A 24041-nucleotide genomic window follows, 5' to 3' on the forward strand; every position below is an offset into this window, starting at 1 on the left:
TCAAAAGTTTGCCATCACCCCAAACAGAAACTCTGTACCCATTATACAGTAACTTTTCATTCCTCTCTACCCCCAAAACCTGGTAACTACTGATAAACTTCTGCCTCCAAGTACTTGCCTATTCCAGATATTTCATATAAGTAGGATCATAAATAATTGTCCTTTTACATCTGACTTATTTGACTCAGCATGTTTTCAAGGTTCATCCATATCATAGTATGTGTCTGAACTTCGTTTCTCTTTATAGCTAAGTAGGATTCATTGTACTTATACACCACATTTTGTTTATCCATTTATCCTTTGATGTATATTTGGATTGTTTCCATCTTTTGATTATTGTAAATAACGCTGTAATGAACTTTGGTGTACAAGTATCTGTTTCAGTCCCTGCTTTCAGCTCTTTTGGGTATATATTTGGGAGTGCAATTGCTGGGTCATATGATAATTCTATGTTTAATTTTTGGAGAAACTGCCACACTGTTTTCCACAGTGGCTGTACCATTTCATATCCCCACTATAACAATGCATAAGCATTCCAATTTCTCTACATCCTTGCTAACACTTGCTATTTTTCATTTTTCTGATAATAGCCATGCTGATGGATATGAAGTAGTATGTCATTGTGGCTTGAATTTGTATTTCCCTAATGACTAATGACTTTGAGCATCTTTTCATGTGCTTATTGTACATTCGTATGTCTTCTTTGGAGAAACGTCTATTCAAGTCCTTTGCCCATTTTTTAATTGGGTTTTTTTCGTTGTTGACTTGTATGAGTACATTATATATACTGGATATTAAAAATTTGTCATAAATATGGTTCCCAAATGTTTTCTCCCATTCTGTAGGGTGCCTCTTCACTTTTTTGATAAGGCCCTTTGATGCACAAAAGTTCTTAATTTTGATGAAGTCTGATTTATTAATTTTTTCTTCCGTTGCTCATGCTTATGTGTCATTGAAAGTTTGTTTTTAATCCCTTTAAAGGCTAATTTAATTCCAATTAATCTTTATTTTTGTATTATAGCCTTCCATAGAGATTATACCAAATTTACTCCAACCAGCAATGTTTGAGAATGCCTAATTCCTTATCAGTTTTCTAACAACAGCAGTATATAACCAAACTTTTTTATCCCTGTTAATTTTTTAGGTAAAAAATGGTATGTCATTATAATATTAGTAGGTATTTCTCTTATGTGAAATTGAACATCTTTACATTTACTATGACTGTCTGTTTCTATTCTTTGTCCATTTTCCGTGGAGTGTTGGTTCTTATAGATTTGTGAAAGCTCTTTGCATATTAGGGAAGTTAGATCTTTTCTTTGATGTAACTTGCAAATATTTTCTTTCCTTTTCATTGCTTTATGACTTTGTTTAGGGTGTATTATTTTATTTTTTACCATTGATAACTGGTTAAATATTATGTAATTCTAGTTTTTATATTCTTTTTTCATGGCTCTGGATTGTGTCAGACTTAGAGAGACCTTCCTCACACCAAGATAATAAAAAAAAATTTCCTTTCCTAATATTTTTATAAGTTTAAATCTTTGATCTATATGGAATTTATTTAGTGTAAAGTATGAAATAGGAATTAAACTATATTTCTTTCCTGACGACCAAGTTGTGCTAACACTGTTTACTAATTTGGAATCAACTGTTATCAAATAATACATTTCTTTGTTTACTTGACTTTATTTCTGTACTTCCCACTCCACTCCTACACTAAATCTGGTAAGCTTCCAGAGAACTCCTTAAAGACATTAGGAAGGGGTCAGGGTATCAGAATAAAGCAGGGCTTCGAACCAGTTTGAACTGATTCAGTCTTGGGCAACGAAGTGAGACTGGAACAAATCTGAATTTTCAAAATTTGGGTGAACTGGAATGATAACTGCAATGGGAAAAATTACAAGTGGAAGCCCTAGAATGGGAGACTCAGAAGAGGTGTTGTGAGCCCTTCCAGGATCCTGATGTGAGAGATTGGATTATTGGCAGGACTACAGAGAGTGACACACACTCAAAGCAGTACAGACAGCTGCCATCTTTGAGCAGGCCACTGCTCTTTTCTTCTCTGCTCAGAATCCAACAGGCAAGAGATTTGTTGGCTCTGCAGTGCATACACTGTCTTTTTTTTCTAAGAAAGAGATTAAGTTTCTAGCAGGGCTTCAACCCATAATTTTCCCCATTCTGGTTATTGTTCTGCTTCACCCAAATTTTAAAAATTTGGTCTTTTCCAGTTTTGCTTCATTGGTCATGACTGAACCAGGCAGAACTGGTTCGAAGCCCTGCAATAAAGAAAATAAATCTTATGTTTCAGAAGTTTGTGAAGGGGGCAGGCGGAGGATGTATGTGAACGTCGATACTAGGTGGTTGCTTCTTGACTACAAAATACTTCGGTAGGAAAGCTGGCAAGAACAGTCTATGAATAAAGGGAGGAAGGCAGTGTGAAACAGCCTATAGTCCCATTATTTGGTATGGCAAGGATATGTGATTATCCTCTAGCCCAAGTAGTTACCATGGAAAGTGACCTCAAGCCATAGTCAGGGTTCCCTACTCAAGGGATTGATCTTCAAAGTTAAGAGGACCCCAGAATAAAGAGGCTGTGAAGACATGTCACCAGGATCAGAGGGATGTTAGAATAGGTCAGTTAGAGTCAGGGCGTTGAACCAGTTCTGCCTAGTTCAGTCATGGCCAACGAAATGAAACCAGAACAGATCTGAACTTTAAAATTTGAGTGAAATGGAACAATAACTGGAACAGGGAAAATTACTGGTCAAAGCCCTGCTGAAAACTTAATCTCCCTCTTAGAAAACAAGGGTAGCATACGTGTTGAATAGCAACCAACTCTTTTGATTTTAAGCAGAGATGGAAACAGCATTGCTCCACTCAAAAATGGCAGCTGCCTGCACTACTTTGAATAATCCAGTCTCCCACATTAGGCTCCTGAAAGGGCTGTAATGCCTTTTCCAAGTCTCCCATTCCAGGGCTTTGACCCATAATTTTTCCCATTCTTGTTATCATTCAGGTTCACCCAAATTTTGAACATTCAGGTTTGTTCCAATTTCACTTCATCTGCCGTGACTGAGCCAGTTTGAACAAGTTCAAAACCCTGGCTAGTGTGCATATTTCCCCCATAAGGGAACTGTGGAGGTGACAGTCACACAGAGTTTCTGAAGAACCTACAGTTATGTGAGAAATTCAGCTTGAACACCTGCCCCATAGAGGGCTTCAATTAACCACAAACAAACAACAACAAACTCAGCTACCCGAGTAAATTCCAACAAGATTTTAAGGAATAAATAATATCAATATTATGAAAATGTCTCTTAGAATTGAAAAAGAGAAAATCATGTTCACTTCATTTTATGAAGCCGACATAACTTGATTCCAAAACTTGAAAATTACATTACAAAAAGGCAAAATTATGAGTCCATCTCATGCATGAACATAAATGTAAAAGTCCTAACCAAGGTATAAATATATCTAGCAATAAAAAAGGTAATATATCGTAACTAAGTTTGGTTTACTTCAGAAATGTAAGGATAGGCTATATTTTAAATGAAATAATTTTTTTTTAATGTAGTTTACCACAATAACAGAATAAAGTAGAAAAGCCATATGATTAAGTCAAGAGATGTAAAAAGTTACAGCATCTGATAAAATTCAACATCCACTCATGATTTAAAAAAAAAAGGCTTACTAAAATGAGAAGAAAGATCCTTATTTTGATAAATTTTAACAAATATCACACTTCATGGTAATATGTTGGAAGCCCTGACACTGAGATAAAAATAAGACAGGATGGCTGTTATCACCACTACTAGTCATAGTGTACTGGAGGACATAGTCAGGGAAATACAGAGAAAAATAAATCAAATGTATAAGGATTAGATAAGAAGGAAAATTTTAAAAATCATAATAAACCCAAACCAAACCCATTGCCATTGAGTCAGTCCTTACTCATAGTGACCCTATAGTGTATGTAAATATCGAAATACTCAACAGAAAAAATAATTGGAATTAATAATTGAGTTTAGCAAAGTTGTTGGTTACAAAGCCAATATAAAAATAAAATATATTTCCATATACTTACAAAAAATATGTAGAAAATAAAATATGTAAAAAGAAAAATACCATTTAAAATAAAAAACAGGAAAATGCTAGGAATAAATTGAACAAAAATTTTCAAGACCACTGCATAGAAAACTGTATAACATTAAGATAAATAAAAACCTAAATGCAATGGAAAGCTATACCACATTCATGGAATGGAAAATTGAGTAATAGTGTAAAAATGTCAGTTCTTCACAAACTGATTTATAGAATTGCCACAATCTGAATATAAATTTTGGAAACCTTGGTGGCATAATGGTTAAGTGCCACAACTGCTAACCAAAAGGTTGGCAGTTCGAATCCACCAGGAGCTCCTTGGAAACTCTGGGGGGGAATTCTACTCTGTCCTATAGGGTCTCTGTGAGTCGGAATTGACTCAATGGCAATGTTTTTTTTTTTTTTTAATATAAATTTCAGCATATTTTTCTTTCCAGAAATTGAAAGCTGGTTCTAAAATTTATAGAGAAATGCAAAGGCTCATAATAGCTAAGACAGTATGAAAGAAAAACAGAATTAGAAGACTTACTCTACTAGAAAAAAAAGCTATTATAAAGCTGTATAAAGAGTGACAGTGTTTTATTGGCACCAGATAGATGAATAGACCACTGAACAGAAGAAAGAACCCAGAAGTAGATTCAGGAATATATGACAAAGTTAGCTCTACAGAGCAATAGGAAAAATGATTTTTTTTCAACAAATAATACAAGCTCAATTGTATAATTTTATAAAATAATGAAATTTGGCTTATCCCTCTGACTATAAACAAAAATTATAGAAGATATTTTTGGAGAACATCTTCATATCATTTGCTTTAATGAACGATTTGTAAAGCAGCACACAAACAGGGTTAACCCTAAAGGAAAACATTAAGAACTCCTTGGGAAAAAGAAAGACGCCACTAAGAGAGTAAAAGGACAGGACAGGGAAGAATATATTTGAATCATATGTAACTACAACGGGATCCTATCCAGAGTTTAAAAGAAATCACGATAATCAATTATGAAAAAGACAAACAACCCAATAGAAAAAATGCAGAAGAAATTTGAACAGACATGTCACAAAATAGGATATGAAATGGCAAAAAAATGAACATAATAAATGCACAATTTCATTAATAATGTTGGTAGTATTGGCAAAGATGTTGATAGCAGGAACTCTTGTGCACTGCTGCTAAGTGGATAAATTGGGTATATCCAGTTCATAAAATTGTCCATCTCATCTGCTCCAGTTTAACATATGTATATATCCTATGGCTTAATAATTTAATTTCTGTGCATGTTCCCAACAGAAATAGAAGCACATATGCACCAAGAGAGAGCAGCATTATTTGCGATGCAGTATTATACTTAAAAAAAAAAAGTCTCAAAATAGAAACGATCAAATGTCTATCAGAAATGTGGCGTCTGGGGTCTTAAATGCTAACAAGCAGCCATCTAAGATGCATCAATTGGTCTCAACCCACCTGGATCAAAGGAAAATGAAGAACACCAAGGTCACACGATAACTATGAGCCCAAGAGACAGAAAGGGCCACATGAACCAGAGACCTACATCATCCTGAGACCAGAAGAACTAGATGGTGCCCGGCCACAACTGATGACTGCCCTGACAGGGATCACAATAGAGAACCCCTGAGGGAGCAGGAGAACAGTGGGATGCAGACCCCAAATTCTCGTAAAAAGACCAGACTTAATTGTCTGACTGAGACTAGAGGAATCCCGGCGGTCATGGTCCCTAAACCTTCTGTTGGCCCAGGACAAGAACCATTCCCGAAGACAACTCATCAGACGTGGAAGGGACTGGACAATGGGTGGGAGAGAGATGCTGACGAAGAGTGAGCTACTTGTATCAGGTGGACACTTGAGACTCTGTTGGCATCTCCTGTCTGGAGGGGAGATAGGAGGGTAGAGAGGGTTAGAAACTGACAAAATTGTCACAAAAGGAGAGACTAGAAGGAGGAAGCGGGCTGACTCATTAGGGGGAGAGTAAGTGGGAGTATGGAGTAAGGTGTATATAAGCTTATATGTGACAGACTGACTTGATTTGTGAACTTTCACTTAAAGCACAATAAAAACTATTAAAAAAAAAAGTCTATCAGAGTAGCTTGGGTCAATACATTGTAGTATATTCAGTGGAATTGTACAGTATGTTTGAATGAAGTATGCTTAAATGCAATAATATATAAGAAAAAAGCCAGCCATATATCAGTACATAACATGTGAATCCATTTATATAAAGTTCAAAAACAACCAAAATTAATTTTTGGAATAGGAAATCAGATTTTGGAAGAGACTATGGGAGAAATAATTGAGAAAAGTATGAGGGACCTGCTGATAACATTCTGATTTTTGACCCAGTTGTATTTATGTGGAGGTGTTTACTTTGTGATAATTCATTCAGGTGTGCACGTAAGTACACTTTTATTAATGTATGCTATAGTTGAAGAAAAGAGTATAGTATAAAGTTTTTTTTTTTAATAACTGAGTAATTTCACTTCTAGGAATTTGATAAATATGATCAATATTTGAGTGATATACAAAAGATATGCAGTGACATACAAATGATATTCATTGGTGCATTGTTTATAAGAGCTGAAGACTGGAAGCAGCTTAATTGCCCATGAATGAAAGTCGGGTAAAGAAAATAGAATACATGCAAATATTGTGAAATCATTTTAAAAATTAGGCAGCTCTATATAAATTTTACATAGAATAATCATCAGCATATACTCTTGAGTGAAAATAATCAAGATGCAGAATATCTTTACACTATGCAACATTTGTTTGTATATAATATATTGTGAATCTCCAGAATACATTTATGATTTTTTTAAACATTTTTAAGAAAAAGATAACCCAATTGAAAAATAGACAAAATATATAAACAGACAATTCACAGAAGAAATACAAATTTCCAATAAACATGAAAAGATTTTCATAAGAAGAGAAAAGCTAAGAAAAGTGCAATGAAAGAGCAATTTTTATCCATTGTATGAGCAGTTTTTTAAAAAGATTGTTAAAATTTACTAATAATGAGACTATGGGAAAAATGGATCTTGTATACATATATTTTTAATTTTAAAATAAAACTAAGCATAACTTTTGACTCAAATTATAATCTTAGCTAAATTTCTACAATTTCTGGAGAAAGATGCTTACTTGTGCACAAAAATCATGTAGAAAAATGTTCCTTGCACCATTTTTTATAACAAAATACTTGGAATCTATCAGTAGGAAAATAAGAAAATAAAACCATGTAATTTTTGAATCATGGAATACAATACAGTAATTAAAGAACACAGACAAGGAAATATCTCTAAGAAGTATGGTAGTAAAAACAGGAGAGATATAGAACAAATATATGCTTGTAAAAAACAGAAAAAGGGCAAGATGGATATAAACAAAACTGTTCATCACAGTTATCCCTGAAAAGGGGATTGATGTACAGTCAGTTGATTAAAGAGACTTTCACTTTGTATTTATTGTTTTAATTTTTTCGTGAGAATATTTCCAAGTGTAATTTTAAAACTAACAACAGTTTTAAAAACATTAAAAAAAAAAAAAAGGAAGAAAATTTTGCACTATGCCTCTGAAAAGTTCCTTCCTTACAAGGTGGTATTAGTGAGAGGGATTTATAGCATCATCAGAGACCTTTGAAAATGATTACAGCCCAGTATTCTGGGAGGAGAGCCTAGTTGTTTTGAGAACTATAAGCACCAGGTGAAGCGGTGATAAACTTACATGAAAACATAGATACATAATTTCTTAATAAACTGTAGCATTAGTATAGTCACTTACTGTACTGCACTGATAGTAGATATGCTTTCAGAGTTGTTCATGATTTGAACCTATTGTGAAAATGAAAGGTTTTTCTAACGTATTTGCAATTTTTAAAAATAGGAAAAAAATATGATTATTGGAAGTAATTCAGTATCTGAAAAGAAACTCTATCATTATGACTATATCCTGAAGTAAATTAATATGCTTTAGCTATGGTGTGAAAGAAATGTTAGGCTAAGCATAAAATTTATGGTGAGTTTCTCAGTTTCAGTTAGCGCCTCTAAAACATAGCCTTGTCTCTTATGCACAGTGAAAAGGGTTTAACAGAAATGTCCAAAGTTGAGAGTTGCTGTAACATCTGTTTAACAAAGCTCAGCTGCCTGGTATCCAAGTAGTTAAGACAATGAGCTGAAGTGAAAGTAAAAGCCAAGCCTTTAATCGTTTACTGCAATAGTATAAGCAAGAGAAACCTAGAGAAAGGTACTGGCTTCCTCCTATTTCATAGTTCCCCAGGAACAGCAGTGGATCAGCTCAGATGTGGGGACCATCTCACTACAAAAGGGAGCCCAGGACAAAAAACTCCTGCTGTTTTTGGGCCCTGGGGGTCTGGGGGAAGGCAAGGGGAATGGGCTAGAACTGGAAAAGTGCTGAGTCCTGTGTCAGATTGGGGAAAAGTGTCTTCAAGTTTCTCCCTTTGCCCCTGATAAAGAGGCCTCCATATGGAGGTGCCTGGCCAAGGGATGCAGATACGTGGTAGGGTGGCTGGGGGTTGGGGGTTACTGCGTAAGTTCTTGGCTGCAACTTCCTATAGAAATTATAACGCATTGTTTATATTTAGGTATAATTTAATTGACATAAAAAAGAAAATTCTTTTTCCAAATAGGATTGTATCCACAGGTATAGGGGTTAGGATTCCAACATATATTTTGGGGGGTACACAATTCATAGCAGCTGTACATAAAATCTGGTTGGGGAGGGCAGTTTTCCCCCTGAGGCCTGCCAGATAAAGCCTTTGTAATTGCCTATGATCAGGCATGGAATATCACACGTATATTTTTGGACAGAAGACAGACTCTTCAGATCCCCTCTTTGTACATTACTTGAAAATTGTCAGTATCCAAATTATGTATTAATTAATTCAGTTTGATACTAGACTGAGCTCTTGAATTTAATCATCATTCTAGAAATTATGATTTAAGCCAATACATCAAGCCCTGATTGTTTGTTGTTGTGTTGTTAGATGCCATTGAGTCAGCTCTGACTCATAGTTGTCCTATGTACAATAGAAGAAAACACAGTCTGGACCTGCAGCAGCCTCCCAATTCTTGAGCCCATTGTTGTAGCCACTGTGTCAATCCATCTCATTGAGGGTCTTCCTCTTTTTCATTCACTGTCTACTTTACCAAGCATAATGTCCTTCTCCAGGGACTGGCCCCTCCTGATAACATGTCCAAAGTACAGGGGATGAAGTCTTGCCATCCTTGCTTCTAAGGAGCATTCTAGTTGTACCTCTTCCAAGACAGGTTTGTTCATTCCTTTGTCAGTCCACAGTATATTGAATATTCCTCACCAACACCGTAATTCAAAGGTGTCAGTTCTTCGGTTTTCCTTATTCACTGTCCAGCTCTTTGCTTTTGTGCTGGTGTGCCCATTAGTGATTGAACTATGAGGCACATCCTTCACGTTTGTTATTGTTGGCCCTATAGATCTGTCTAATCTTTTTTTTTTTTTTATAGATCTGTCTAAGCTTTGACTGAAGGGTGAACCTCAGGAGTTACTTAAGTACTGAGTTAAAAGGGTGTCTTGGGGCCCATACTCTTAGGGTTTCTCCAGTCTCTGTCAGACCACCAAATGCTGTTTTTTTTTTTTTTTTTTGAGAATTTGAATTTTGTTCCACATTTTTCTCCTGTCTGGGACCCTCTATTATGATCCGTGCCAGAGCAGTTGGTGACAGTAACTGGGTACCATCTAGTTGTTTAGGGCTCAGTCTGGTGGAGGTTTTGGTAGTTGTTGTCTGTTAGTCCTTTGGGCTAATCTTTCCCTTGTGTGTCTTTGGTCTTCTTCTTGCTCCAGCCAAGATGGGACCAGTAGATGTATGTTAGTTGGCTGCTCACAGGCATTTAAGACCCCAGTCGCTACTCACCACAGTCAGTGCAGAACATTTTCTTTATAGACTCTGTTATGCCAAATTGAGCTAGATGTCCCCCAAGACCATGGTACCCAGCCTTCAGCCCAGTAGTTCCATCTCTCAGGGCTTTCAGATGTGTCTGTGAAGCTTCTATGGCTTTGCCCTGGTCAAGTGTGCTAACTTCCCCAATATTGTGTACTGTCATGTGAAAATAAACCCAAAACTTACGTAACCTAGAACAGTGCCAAAACTAGAAACTTCTGCATTTATGGAAATGATCTATACTCTGTGCTGTTCAGTATGGCACCACTAGTCACCTCTCTTTTAAGCATTTGAAATGAAGCTGGTGTCACTAAGAGAGAATTTTCAATTCTATTTAATTGTAATTAAATTAAATGTAAATTAAAAGAGTAAGTAGAGTACTGACATTATTTTACATGGTGGTAATACCAGGGAGAAAACATAAAGCTGTTTTAAAGCCAAAATTTTTAAATCAGCCAAATTTACAAAGGCATCGTTTGAGTACAAGTGTTCCATGAGCATTCTTCTATGCTATTATATGTCGTTGTTAGTCGCCATTGAGTCAATTCCAACTCATGGTGACTCTGTGCGCCGCAGAGCAGAACTGCACTCCATCGAGTTTTCAAGGCTGAGATCTTTTGGAAGCAGGTCACCAGGCCTGTCTTCTGAGGTGCCTCTGGTGGGTTCAGACCGCCAACTTTCAGCTAGTAGCTGAGCATGTAATCATTTGTGCTACTCATGAGTAAAACTTTTACGGTATCTAAAGCAAATTTTTGCTTCTTGTCTTGTAAACTAATATTCAAGCTCATTGAAATAAGTCACATTTAAACTATTTTTCTATTTTGAATTACAGCAAGAAAAACAATTTCTTAAAGCACCAACATATTTAAAGATAGTAGAAATATATTTTTGAAATATTTGAGTTTCACTTATATTTACATAAGTACTTATACGTTAATATTGTTTATAAATGCAGAATAGAATAGGAGCTCCTGGCTTGTTCCTCTGCGTTGCTGAGTAGTATTCCATTCTATGGATATAAAAAAAAAAGGTGTTTATCCCTTCATTTGATAAAAATTTGGGTTGTTTCCAACTTTTGTCTAGTATGAATACATCTACGATGACCATTCCAGTACAAATCTTTGTGAAACACTTGTTCATATTCTCCTGGGTGAATATCTAAAAGTGGAATTACTGAGAGCCCTGGTGGCACAATGTTTAAGTGCTCAGCTACTAACCAAAAGGTTGGCATTCAAGCCCACACAGTGGCTCCACTGTGAAACACCCAGTAACCTACTCCCATAAATATTACTGCCTAGAAAACCCTTTGGGGAAGTTACACTCTGTCACATGAAGTCACTATAAGTTGAAATTGACTCAGTAGCGCCTAACAACAATATGTACGTGTTTAAGACAGAGAGAAACTGTTAGCTAAAGAGACTGCCTCGTTTTACATTTCCATTACCAATGTATAAAGGTTTCCACTGCTCTATACCCTTGCCAACACTTGGTTGTCATTGTTGCTGTTAGGTGCCATCATGTCAGTTCCAACTCGTAGAGACCCTGTGTACAGCAGAATGAAACACTGCCCAACCCTGCGCCATCCTCACAATCATTATGCTTAAGCCCACTGTTGCAGCCACTGTGTCAATCCATCTCATTTGAGGGTCTTCCTCTTTTTCACTGACCCTGTACTTTACCAAACATGATGTCCTTCTCCAGGGACTGATCCTTCCTGACAACATGTCCAAAATATGCAAAATGTAGTCTCACCATCCTTGCTTCTAAGGAGCATTCTGGTTGTAATTCTTCCAAAACAGATTTGTTCATTCTTTTGGCAGCCCATGGTAGGTATATTCAGTATTCTCCAACACCACAATTCAAAGGCATCAATTTTTCTTCAGTCTTATTTATTTATGGTCGAGGTTTCACATGCACAGGAGGTGATTGAATACACCATGGCTTGGGTCAAACGCACCTTAGTCTTCAAGGTAACATGTTTGCCTTTCAACACTTTAAAGAGGTCTTTTGCATCAGATTTACCCAATGCAATCTGTCTTTTGATTTCTTGGCTGCCGCTCCATGGGTGTTGATTGTGGATTCAAATAAAATGAAATCCTTGACAACTTCAGTCTTTTCCCCATTTATCATGATGTTGCTTACTGGTTCAATTGTGAGGATTTGTATTTTCTTTATATTGAGGTGTAATCCATACTGAAGGCTGTGGTCTTTGATCTTCATCAGTAAATGCTTCAAGTCCTCTTCACTTTGACCAAGCAAGGTTGTGTCATCTGCATAACGCAGGTTGTTAATGAGTCTTCCTCCAATCCTGATGTCGTGTTCTTCTTCATGTAGTACAGCTTCCCGGATTATTTGCTCAGCGTACAGGTTGAATAGGTACGATGAAAGGACACAACCCTGACACAGACCTTTCCTGACTTTAAACCACGCAGTATCCCCTTGTTCTAGTCAAACAACTGCCTCTTGATCTATATATATGTTCATTATGAGCACAATTAAGTGTTCTGGAATTCCCATTCTTTGCAATGTTATCCATAATTTGTTAGGATCCACACAGTTGAATGCCTTTGCATAGTCAATAAAACACAGGTAAATATCTTTCTGGTATTCTCTGCTTTCACCCAGGATCCATCTGACATCAGCAGTGGTATCCCTGGTTCCATGTCTCTCTGAGTCTGGCTTGAATTTCTGGAAGTTCCCTTTTGATGCACTGCTGCAGCAGCTTTTGAGTGATCTTCAGTAAAATTTTACTTGTTTGTGATATTAATGATATTAGATTATTTCTGCATTTGGTGGGATCACCTTTCTTGGGAATAGGCATAAATATAGATCTCTTCCATTCAGTTGGCTGGGCAGCTGTCTTCCAAATTTCTTGGCATAGACGAGTGAGCACTTCCAGTGCTGCATCCATTTGTTGAAACATCTCAGCTGGTATTCCATTAATTCCTGGAGCCTTGTTTTTTGCCAATGCCTTCAGGGCAGTTCGGACTTCTTTCTTCAGTACCATTGGTTCCTGTTCATATGGCACCTCCTGAAATGGTTGAACGTCAACCAATTCTTTTTGGAATAGTGACTCTGTGTATTCCTTCCATCTTCTTTTGATGCTTCCTGAGTTGTTTAATATTTTCCCCATAGAATCTTTCAATATTGCAACTCGAGGCTTGAATTTTTTCTTCTGCTCTTTCAGCTTGAGAAATGCAGAGCGTGTTCTTCCCTTTTGGTTTTCCATCTCCACATAGTTGCACATGTCACATAATACTTTACTTTTCCTTCTTGAGCCACCCTTCGAAATCTTCTGTTCAACTCATTTACTTCATCATTTCTTCCTTTCACTTTTGGTATTGTCAGTCTTTTTAATTTTATCCATTCTGTTGGGTTCAGTGGTATTTCCTTCTAGTTTTAATTTTATATTCCTAGTGACATTTTTTTCAGATGCTTATTTGTATATCTTCTTTGGTGAAATATCTGTTCAAATCTTTTGCCATTAAAAAAAATAGGATTGTGATCTTATCATTGGGTGTTCTTTTTATATTTTGAGTACAAGATATGTACTTTGCAAACATTTTCTCTAGGTCTGTGCTTTGCTTTTTCACTTTATTAACAATATCTTCTAGGAGCAAAATGATTTAATACTGGTATCATGCAGCTTGCCAACTTTTTATTTTATAGTTTGTGAGTTTTTTGTCCTACTTAACTATTGGTTGCCTAACTCAAGATTACTATGATTTCTTCCTGTGACCCATTTTGAGTTAATTTTTATATGTTATATAAAGCAAAAGTTAAGGTTCAATTTTTTTTTTTTTGTAAACTTATAGACATCCAATTGTTTCACCGTCATTTGTAGAAAAGATTGTCTTTTCTCTTTGAATTGCCTTGGTACCTTTATAAAATATCAGTTGACTATACATACGTAAGTTTGTTTCTGGACATTCTAATTTCAGTTGCATTGTATTTATGTCTGTCTTTACGTCAATATCATTCTCTCTTGATTCGTGTAGCATTAGAGTAGATCTTGAAATTAGTGTTAAGTACTCAAATTTTCTTCTTATTTTTCAAAACTGTTTGGACAATCTGTATCTGTTGCGTTTCCATATACATATTTTTGAGTCACCTTCTAAATTTCTGGAAACCCTGGTGCCATAGTAGTTAAGAGCTACAGCTGCTAACCAAAAGGTTGGCAGTTCAGTTCTACCAGGTGCTCCTCAGAAACCCTGTGGAGCAGTTCTACTCTGTCCTGTAGGGTCGCTATGAGTCGGAATCAACTTGACGGCAACAGGTTTGGTTCTTTTTTTTTGGTTGTAAATTTCTTAAAGAAACAAAAAAAGTCTACTGAGATTTTTGACTGTGATTGCTTTGGATTTGTAGATGAATTTGGGTAGAATTGGTGGCTTCACAAAAGTGAGTCTTCTGACCATTTAGCAAGGTATCTCTCTACATTTATTTAGGCCTTCTTTTAACATCTCTCAGCAGTGTTTTATAATTTTCCGTTTATAAATCTTCTACATACTTTGTTAAATTTATCACTAACCCAAACCCGTTGCCATTGAGTCAATTCCAACTCGTAGCGACCTTATAGGACAGAGTAGAACTGTCCCATAGAGTTTCCAAGGAGCACCTGGTGGATTCGAACTGCCAACCTTTTGGTTAGCAGCTGTAGTGCTTAACCACTACACCACCAGGGTTTCCAAAATTTATCACTAAGTATTTTGTAATTTTGATGCTGTTATGAATGTTGAATGGAGAGTTCTATAAATTTCAGCTAAGTCAAAGTGGTTGATAATGTTGTTTAAAACTTCTATTCCCTTACTAATTTTTTGTTCATCAGTTCCTGAAAGAGGATTATTGACATCTTCAATTTTATTTGTAGATTTTTCTATTTACTTCCAGTTCTATCAAATTTTCTTTCATGTGTTTTGAAGTTCTTTCATTAGATTAACTTAGGAGTGCTATGTCTTCTTGATGAATGACCCCTTTATAATGACCTTTTTGTAATTCTCCCTATTTATCCTTTAAAAATTTTCTTAGTATGACATCTACTTTGTCTGATATTAATATAGCCCTTTCAGCATTTTCTGATTAGTGTTTACATGGAATATGTTTTCCATCCTTTTACTTTATATTTAAAATGGATTTGCTGTAGGCATCATATAATTGGGTCTCATTTTTTATCCACTGAGGCAATCTTTGCTTTTCTTTAAGAGTATTTAGACAATTTACAGTAAAGTGATTATTTATATCCAAACCAAACCCACTGCTGTCGAATCGATTCTGACTCATAACAACCCTGTAGGGCAGAGTAGAACTGTCCCATAGAGTTTCCAAGACTGTGAGTCTTTATGGAAGCAGACTGCTGCATCTTTCTCCCACAGTACAGTTGGTGGTTTGAACTGCTGATCTTTTGGTTAAGAGCCGAGCACTCAACCACTGTGCCAACAAATTTCCTTGAGTATTTATATGCAAAAAAAAAATTGCTATCAAGTCAATTTCGACTTGTAGTGACCCTATAGGACAGAGTTGAACTGGCCCATAAAGTTTCCAAGGAGGCTGGTGGATTCGAACCACTGAACTTTTTTGGTTAGCAGCTGAGCTCTTAACCACTGTGCCACCAGGGCTCCAATTATCTATATAAAAACCTGTTACTTTCAAGTTGATTCTGACTCATAAAAAAAAAAAAAAAAGTTGGGTTTAATTCTAACATGTTCCTATTTTTTCCATTTGTTTTCTATTTGTACCATCTGTTCTTTTTCCTTTTTTTAGAATTGCATATCTTTTAATGGTTATATTTTTTCTCCTCTTTTAGCTATTAGCTATATACCTTTCTTTTTTTTTTTAATGATATGTTTTAGGTTTTCCAATATAATACTTTTTAAAAGAAGTTTTAATATTCTTGCGAGTTAATTCTGTGATCTTTTTCATTTCTAAATATGTTTCTGTTTTATTTTTTTCTCTGATGATATGTCATGTTTTTCTCATTTTTTTTTATATGCCTGCTACTTTTTGTGTACTAGATGTTGTAGATTTCACATTTTTTTATTGTTATATTTTGTTGGATTACTTTAAATAGTGTTGGATTTTTTTTTTTTTTTTTTTTCCTGGAAGGTAGTTCAGTTACTTGGAATCATAATCTCTAAGCTTTTTTAGGTGGGTCTCAAACAGCCTTTACCAAAAAACCAAAAACCAAAACCGTTGCCGTCGAGTTGATTCTGACTCACTATGGCTAATTAGCTGTCACTGCTGAAGTTATGGTGGCACAGTGGTTAAGAGTTTGGCTACTAACCAAAAGTTCGACAGTTCAAATCCACCAGCCGCTCCTGAAGTTATATCCTTCTGAAGCTTCTATCTGCTGTTTCATGTATTAGGAGAACTCTACAGTCTGGCTGGTGGGAACAGTAAATAGTCTCAGCCTATGTAAGCTCTGGGAATTATTCTGTCTATTCTTTTTTTGTGGTTCTTTCTCAGGCCTTGTGTAGTTTCCTCACATGAATGTATAGATTGCTATACAGCCAAAGTCTCAAGAGTACAGTTCTGCAAATATCTGGTGTACCATCTCTATAAAGCTCTCTCCCCTCTAGTATTTTTCCTGATAAATACTAGCTGTTTTTTGAAGCCTTGGACTCTGATCTGTTTCCTCAACTCATTGTGACTGCTAATCTCTCTTTGGCTTTCACTTTCCTGTGCTTTGGCCTGGGGAATCTCTCCAATCATTAAGCTGTAATATTTTTAGGGTTTACTTTGTTCATTAACCTTTTCTCAGGGATCCCATCCTATGCTGCCTGTTGACCAATGTCTGAAAACGTTTATTTAATAAATTTTGTCCAGTTTTTCAGTTGTTTAAGGTAGGAGATTTAATCCAGATTCCTTCTTGACTTTACAACAACCATTCCTTGACTTTTCCAACCCTAAAGCATAACTTTCCAGTAATATTATTTTTAATTCAAAGAAAAGAAGTATTATTTATGATTGCTGTAATACATTCTAGTTGCATAAAAAAAAAAAACTCAGTGCTGTCGATATGGGAACTTAATCATGTTTCTAAGCAGAAGTAATTAACTATGTTTTAACATAGGTATTTAAGGATATTAACTTGCTACAGTATATAGTATGTATAATATTGAGTTCAGCTATAATATTCATTTTATATAGAAAAATTTCAAAGTACTTTAATAACAATTTTCTGATTAGACGCTCATAAAAGGCCTGGTGAACTAGATATGTCTGGTATCATTCTCATTACTTAGGTAAAGAAACTAAGACCCGTCCAGATTCATTAATTTTTCTCAAAGTCACATAACCTATAAATAATAGGTATGGCAATAGAACCTAGATCTTCTGACTTTTATAACAGTACTCTTTCCATATCTCAAATTCTGTCTTACTGGAATATGTACAACTCCGTGTGAAGTAGGAACATATCTAGTATGGTAAAATTTTTTTTAACTTGTGTGGACAACATTGTCATCGAGAATAAGCAGATGATTTGTCAGGCAGATTTAATCTAAGTAATAAAACAATATGGAAGTTATATTTAAAAAACGAAACAAACAGTCGCTGTAAAGTCTATTCCAAATCACAGTGACCCTATAGGACAGTACTGAACTTCCCCACATGGTTTCCAAGGCTGTAAATCTTTTTGGAAGCAGACTGCCACATCTTTTTCCCACTGAGAGGCTGGTGGGTTTGAACCATTAACCTTTCGGTTAGCAGCCAAGTGTTTACCCACTGTACCACCACGGCTCCTTTGGAACTTAAAAAAAATGAGCAAAACAAAGTTTTGCTTAAGAATCATAGCATGTTTAGCTTAGGAAGTAAAAACCACAGATTTACAATTGTTCAGCTAAATGACATGTTATAAATGGAGGAAAAAAAGAGTTAGTGTATGCCTAATGGGTAAGGGGACCTAAATGCCTGCTTTAGGAGAGCTATCTGTTTTAATATCTCAGGAGATTTAGTTAAGATATTAATCAAAAGGTATTTGTCTTTTAACAAACAGGACAAAATGAAGAGAAAAAAAAGATTGAGAAAAATTTTTCATGAAAGTTATATTTCTGGTTATATATACTACAGTGCTAAAAAAACTTGGATATCTGAAATTAATTTTTATCAAGAAATCTCGTGTTAAGTACATGCCCTCTACCTGAGAAAGATTTAGAATTTATTTGGAGTCTAATAATTATAGTTTTTGTGAAAAAGGCATCTACCTATATACCCAACTTTTTAACCTTGGCCTGTCTCCTCCTTGTATGGCAAAAGATTTTGTGTGACTCATCTATAAAAGATAAAAGTATATTAAAGGGCAAATTGGATAATTATTAGTTACTGAAAAAATTGCTGATAAAATGTGATCGCAGGTTATCCCTGTTTGCAGTCATGGCTTTCTACAAGGCCAAAGGCGAGGCATCCTCCCTGACTTTACAACCATTGCCTGGCCTCTGCAACACTAGGCATTCCTTTCCAATGTTCTTATTTTTAATCAAAGATGAAAATGATCATGGTTGCTGTGATACATTCTAATTGCATATTTTTTCTCTTTCAGAGTTGCATTTGGGAACTGCAATGGGTTGGCTGTGGTGGATTTTATGCAGAAGACAGTTCTGTTAAGCATGGGAACCGTTGACTTTTACAGATCAAGTGACCTATACCAACGACAGCCGCGATCTCCTCGAAAAAATAAGCAGTTCATTGCAGGTAGGAGATATAACAAGATGGTTATGAGCTTGATTAGTTTATCTTTTTTCTTACCTTTGGATTTCTTATCTTTCTTTTCTTTGATGCTATTAAAATGCATGGCAGTCTATAATTCGACATAATTTACAATATTGTGCAAGTAAAATAAATTAGACAGGAACAGTGAAAACACATTGAAAGGGCAAGCCAGTTGTTTAAACTTCAGTCTGTTGTTGAAGTTTCTTGGAAGTCAGTTCCTAAAAAGTGACAAAAAGTAAAGAATTATTGCTATGAGAAAATGACATCTCTTTTGGCAGGACCAATAAGTTGACACATTTAACCGTAAAAGAAAGACTTCCTATATAATCCCGAACTTATGATGTACAAAATGATCAACACTTTTACCGAAATTTCAGCCAATTAAATATTTGGCTTTGTGAACACTGCCAAAATTTTGTTTACTTTCTGTCAACTGATAGATTCTAACTGGTAAAAAAATTAATTGAGCTGAAAGGTTTCCAGGTGGAAATGCACATAAAATGTTTTGTGTTAAAATAATCAATGGAATATTGAAGCCTTTATTAAATATACCCATGCAAAGGATATTTTAAAATAAAGAGTATGTGATGGCAGGTGTTATTTTTCCAACAGCAGGTGTGCCAAATTTGATGTTTGAATATGATAACAAATGGAATTCCTTCTTGGACTAATGAAAAACTGCTTGATCTACAGTAATTCCTCTTCTTTCGTTAACCTTCCTCAAACCTCTCCAAGTTGCTAGTTTGGACTTTTCAGTGGCATAAAAACTCTCCTTCAGAACTTGTTATTTCTTTGTTTTTTGTTAGGAATTTCTATTATCCAAAAAAGTCATACTTTTGGCAGTATTTTAGGAGTGCTGAAAATTTCAAACTCTACAGTTTTGGCCTTTACCACTACTGACTTTCGAATAGAAGACAGAATAAAATAATTTTTATATGCCATGTCCCACAAGGTTTCCTGAAGATTAGGAAAGAGAAGTTTGGTTTTTGAAAATTCGTGGACTCTAGGATAAGAAGATATCAGGGTTGCTAGGCATGTTTGCATGCCAAAAGCAGCAATTTAATCAGAAAAGCTATGGACCTTGTGACAACATCTGAGTTATTGGCTGGCTATATCCAGTGGGATGACAAAGCGTCCATTCTGACAAAAGCAATACAGCTGTTATTTAGTTTAATTTAAACTTTTGGAGCCTCTACAATTATGACTAGAGCTTAGAATTTTGATGAATTTAAAATCAGGAAAACCTGTGATGACATTGTAAATATTTCAGTTTGCATTTAGTGTGTCGGGTGCCTACCTACAATGAATACTTTCTTTGCATCATAAAAATAAAACTGTAAAGGCTAAAGGCTCTAAGCTTTCTTTTTAATTGCTGAAGGATAAAGGACAACCACTTTGATATTATTAATGAGGTAATTTATACATATTATTTACAAGCCAAATAGGTTTATGACATAAAAGCATATACTGAGAAATACGCGATTTATAAGACATTTGATTAAATAAAATTACTACAACATTCTCACCATTCATCTATCACCTCTTATTTTCTAATTGGTTTATTTTTCTTAATATCTCCTCTTTAATCTGATTACCAAAACTTGCTGCAATTTCTTCATCTTGGCTGTTCTAGATTCTGGTATGATATCGCTTCCTTTCACTTTAGACTATTTTTCTCTCTTCCCTCTGCCTGCTGCTGATGCTGGTGTTCTGGCATGTTCCAAAGACAACTTTTGCATGCGTGGCCTGTCTAACTTTTATCCTGATTTAACGAAACGGATCCGTACTTCCTATCAGAGTAAGTTCTATAAAGGTTAGGCAAATAGCTTTTTTAAAATCATAATGCTTGAGTTAAATCCATACATCTGTGCTCAGGAATGTGTTTTTCAAAACACATTCAGCATGCATGCAATTTTTTGTTTTGTTATGGAAATGCAAACTGATAATTTTAATAAAAATTATTATACAAGTACTTCAAATTATTATTGTCATTTACCCAGTTACTCATACTCCTGTTTTGGTATTTATTTCAGACCACGCGTACCATGTTTTATTAGTCCAAGAGTCAATGTCTCTTGTTTTGAGGAGGAAATGCCAAGGTGTCCTTGTAAAAAATAAACCCAATATACCAGTATCAATAAGAACTGAATACTTTCTTTTTTGAATATGCTGTATCTTTGGCCATTTTATAAAATTATTCTAGCCAGGGCTGCCATATTTGCTTCTTCCAAGGAATTAGTCTTCTTGGAGGTAATTAAGTATTCCTAATTTCTGAAGCTTTTCATTAAAATTGAATACACATACATTTCCGTAGTGATTTTAGGTACCAAACACTGTGAAGTGGGTGAATTAAGATCACAAATAAAAGAATGAGTAACGTTAACATTTACAATGATAAAAAAAAAAAAAAACCCCAGTGCCGTCGAGTCGATTCCGACTCATAGCGACCCTATGGGACAGAGTAGAACTGTCCCACAGAGTTTCCAAGGAGCGCCTGGCGAATTCGAACTGCCAAGCAAATCAAAATCTGAAAATGACAACTAAGTCAGCAATTCTAAAAACTGGTGCAGAAAGTGGGTGTGAGGGTGTGGCTAAAAGTGCAGATAACACTAGTGATGTTATGGGTGAATATTTATTGATAGGGAAAGATATTTACAATATGTTTATCAATACATTATGTAAAAAAAAGGTAGGTTGCTAAACAGTATATACGAGATGGCCTCATATTTGTATGACGTATGCACATATATACTTGTATGTTGTTTGTAACCTTAATTCTTCAAACCTCATCAGCTTGTAGGTACTATTGGAATCACATCAGTTACAAAAACCTAAAACTTGCCTGGTGTGTCCCCCTAGTTACAAGAAATCAGTTCCTGAGAAATCCTTAAAAAACTTTAGAAGTATTCAGAGGATGACTTACTTGTGTTCATAAATATGCTCTAGTTTTCTGCTCTAGCAAAGTACGCCATTTTGGGGTGCTTGCCACTGCCTCTGCTCCTGCTGCCTTGTGTGAGAACATTGGTAGCCATGCTGCTCCTAAAACAGCATCTTATTAGGTACTATAATAATATTTTGGAAACCCTGGTGGCATAGTGGTTAAGAGTTCGGCTGCTACCAAAAGGTCAGTAGTTTGAACCCACCAGTTGTTCCTTGGAAACCCTATGGGGCAGTCCTACTCTATCCTGTAGGGTTGCTGTGAGTCAGAATTGACTCGATGGCAGTGGGTCTGTTTTTTTTGGGTATGTTTGGGTGGGTATGACATGAAAATTATATGAAATTCAATTTTTTTTTCTATAAGTAAAGTTTTATTGGAACACAGCCATAGTTATTTATTTACATATTATCTGTGGCCTCTTTCACACTGCAATGGCAGAATTGAATAGTTGCAGTAGTAACCATATGGCCCACAAAGCCTAAAATATTCACTATCTGACTCTACAGAAGAAGTTTACTGGCCCCTGCCTTATACCATTCTTTCACATCCATCCCCTGTACCACATAAAGCGTTTCAGGAAAACCTTTTATGTAAATAGTCTCTGGGTAGTTTAACACACGTACTCAGGTTTAGCTTTTTCAAGATAGAATCTCCTACTTTCTGTCTGTGTGTGTGTGTGTGTGTGCATACCCTCTATACATATAGAAAAAAGTTCTGGAACATGGGATTGTGGATTTTTGTAATTTTTTTCTTTTAGCCTTAATATATTTTCTGGTTTTCCTATAGTAAACATATAATGCTTTTATAATAAGACGAGAGAAAGTGAGGACTGAGGATAAGGAGCAGAAGCAGGCTCTTAGTTCATTAGAATTCAGTGGTACCAACCATGCTGTAAAGGCTAAAGAATTTTGAGAAAAGTTAATACCTCTGATGCTTCAATGATCTTGTATTGCCTTTCAGAATAGAAAGTAGAGTTTTTAGACTTCAGTTCAGTGTTCTCTAAAGTACAACTCCTATCTGTATCTTCAAATGAATTTTCTATTACTCCCCTGCACAAACACTCCCTTTAAACCAAGTATATACACCTTAGTGACTTTATGATTTACTCATACCATCAATCCCTTTATTTAAATGCCTGCAGTGCGTATAGTGTACAGGTTTGTAAATAGTAGTGTCTGAACCATTTAATCAGCACTTAAGCCTAGATTCCTTTGTAAGGTTACTTATTTTTATGCATATTCTCTACCTTCCCAAATGCATGACAAGAGTCTGAAGGCAATACCTAAAATTCCTTATATTCTCTACACTCAGCACAAGCCATGAGCTCAGGAAATAAATGATGGTAGTTGGTTAGAGCGTGTCAGTAGGCTCTTTTCTTTCATGTGACTAGCCAGAGGACTTTTCAGACTTGACAGATAAAAGCAGAACTAGTTACTGGTTCACTGGAATTTTAGCTTTTCTAAACAAAGACCTAACATGTCAATACAGAAGTAAAATTTAGTCCTTAGAAGAGCTTAAAGAGATCCTCCATGTGTCTACCAGTGGGATCCAAGGGAATGCAGGCAAGCCCTGAAATTTGAAATCCAATTTTCTAAAGTCTTCTTTAGATGGAAAGGGGCAGGTTATTTAACAACTCTGAGGAATATCCCAGAACTTGCCTTTAAAAATAAATTTTATGCAAATCTGGCTTGGGGTTTAACTCTTGAATAATATAACCTGGTTGCGTTTCTATAGTCTCATTTTGTCACAGTAGAGGCTGTGCAGCTCTTTTATGAATCGTTTCCCAACATTCAGAAAGCACATCTGCATTGCTCCTATTTGGGGAAACTGAACTCACTTTCTTTGAGCGCTCTATCCTGGGACTGTGCTAGGCAGTTTGACTCAGTTTGTCCATTATATTATTTAATGGTCATTTTAACCCGTTGAAGAGCCACTGAATGGCACAAATGGTTAAGTGCTGAAAGGTTGGTGGTTCAAAGTCACCCAGAGGCACCTCAGAAGTAAGGCCTGGTGATTTGCTTCTGAAAGGTCCAAGCTTGAAAACCCTATAGAACAGGGCTCTACTCTATACATATGGGGTCACCATGAATAGAGTGTGGGGAATGATAGCAGACCCTGTAAAGACAGATCAGAAAAATAAGAAGAAATGAAAGAAAAAGAAGGGTAAGAATATGGGAGGACTAACAAAGAGAGGCAAATAAATAAATATATAATAAAATGACTAGAGAAAGTCAAGAATCAAGGAGAAGTAAGAAAAGTAAGGAATAAGACATAGAAGGAAAGCCTCAAAGGGGAAGAAATAGCAAAATTTTTAATAAACAATAAAAAGAAAATTACTTCATTCAAAA

At 35.6% G+C, this 24041-nt stretch overlaps 1 protein-coding gene across 1 annotated transcript in view; it reads left to right on the top strand.

Annotated features, from left to right (window-relative positions):
• Positions 1 to 24041, top strand: part of STXBP5L (syntaxin binding protein 5L) — a 369977-nt gene that overhangs the window by 264818 nt on the left and 81118 nt on the right. The window contains exons 19-20 of the mRNA XM_064286653.1: positions 18586 to 18737; positions 20482 to 20553. Of these exons, the coding sequence (XP_064142723.1) occupies positions 18586 to 18737; positions 20482 to 20553 (224 nt within the window). The remainder of the gene's footprint in view (positions 1 to 18585; positions 18738 to 20481; positions 20554 to 24041) is intronic.

This window comes from Loxodonta africana, chromosome 1, assembly GCF_030014295.1.
Source record: "Loxodonta africana isolate mLoxAfr1 chromosome 1, mLoxAfr1.hap2, whole genome shotgun sequence".
NCBI classification, from domain to species: Eukaryota; Metazoa; Chordata; class Mammalia; order Proboscidea; family Elephantidae; genus Loxodonta; species Loxodonta africana.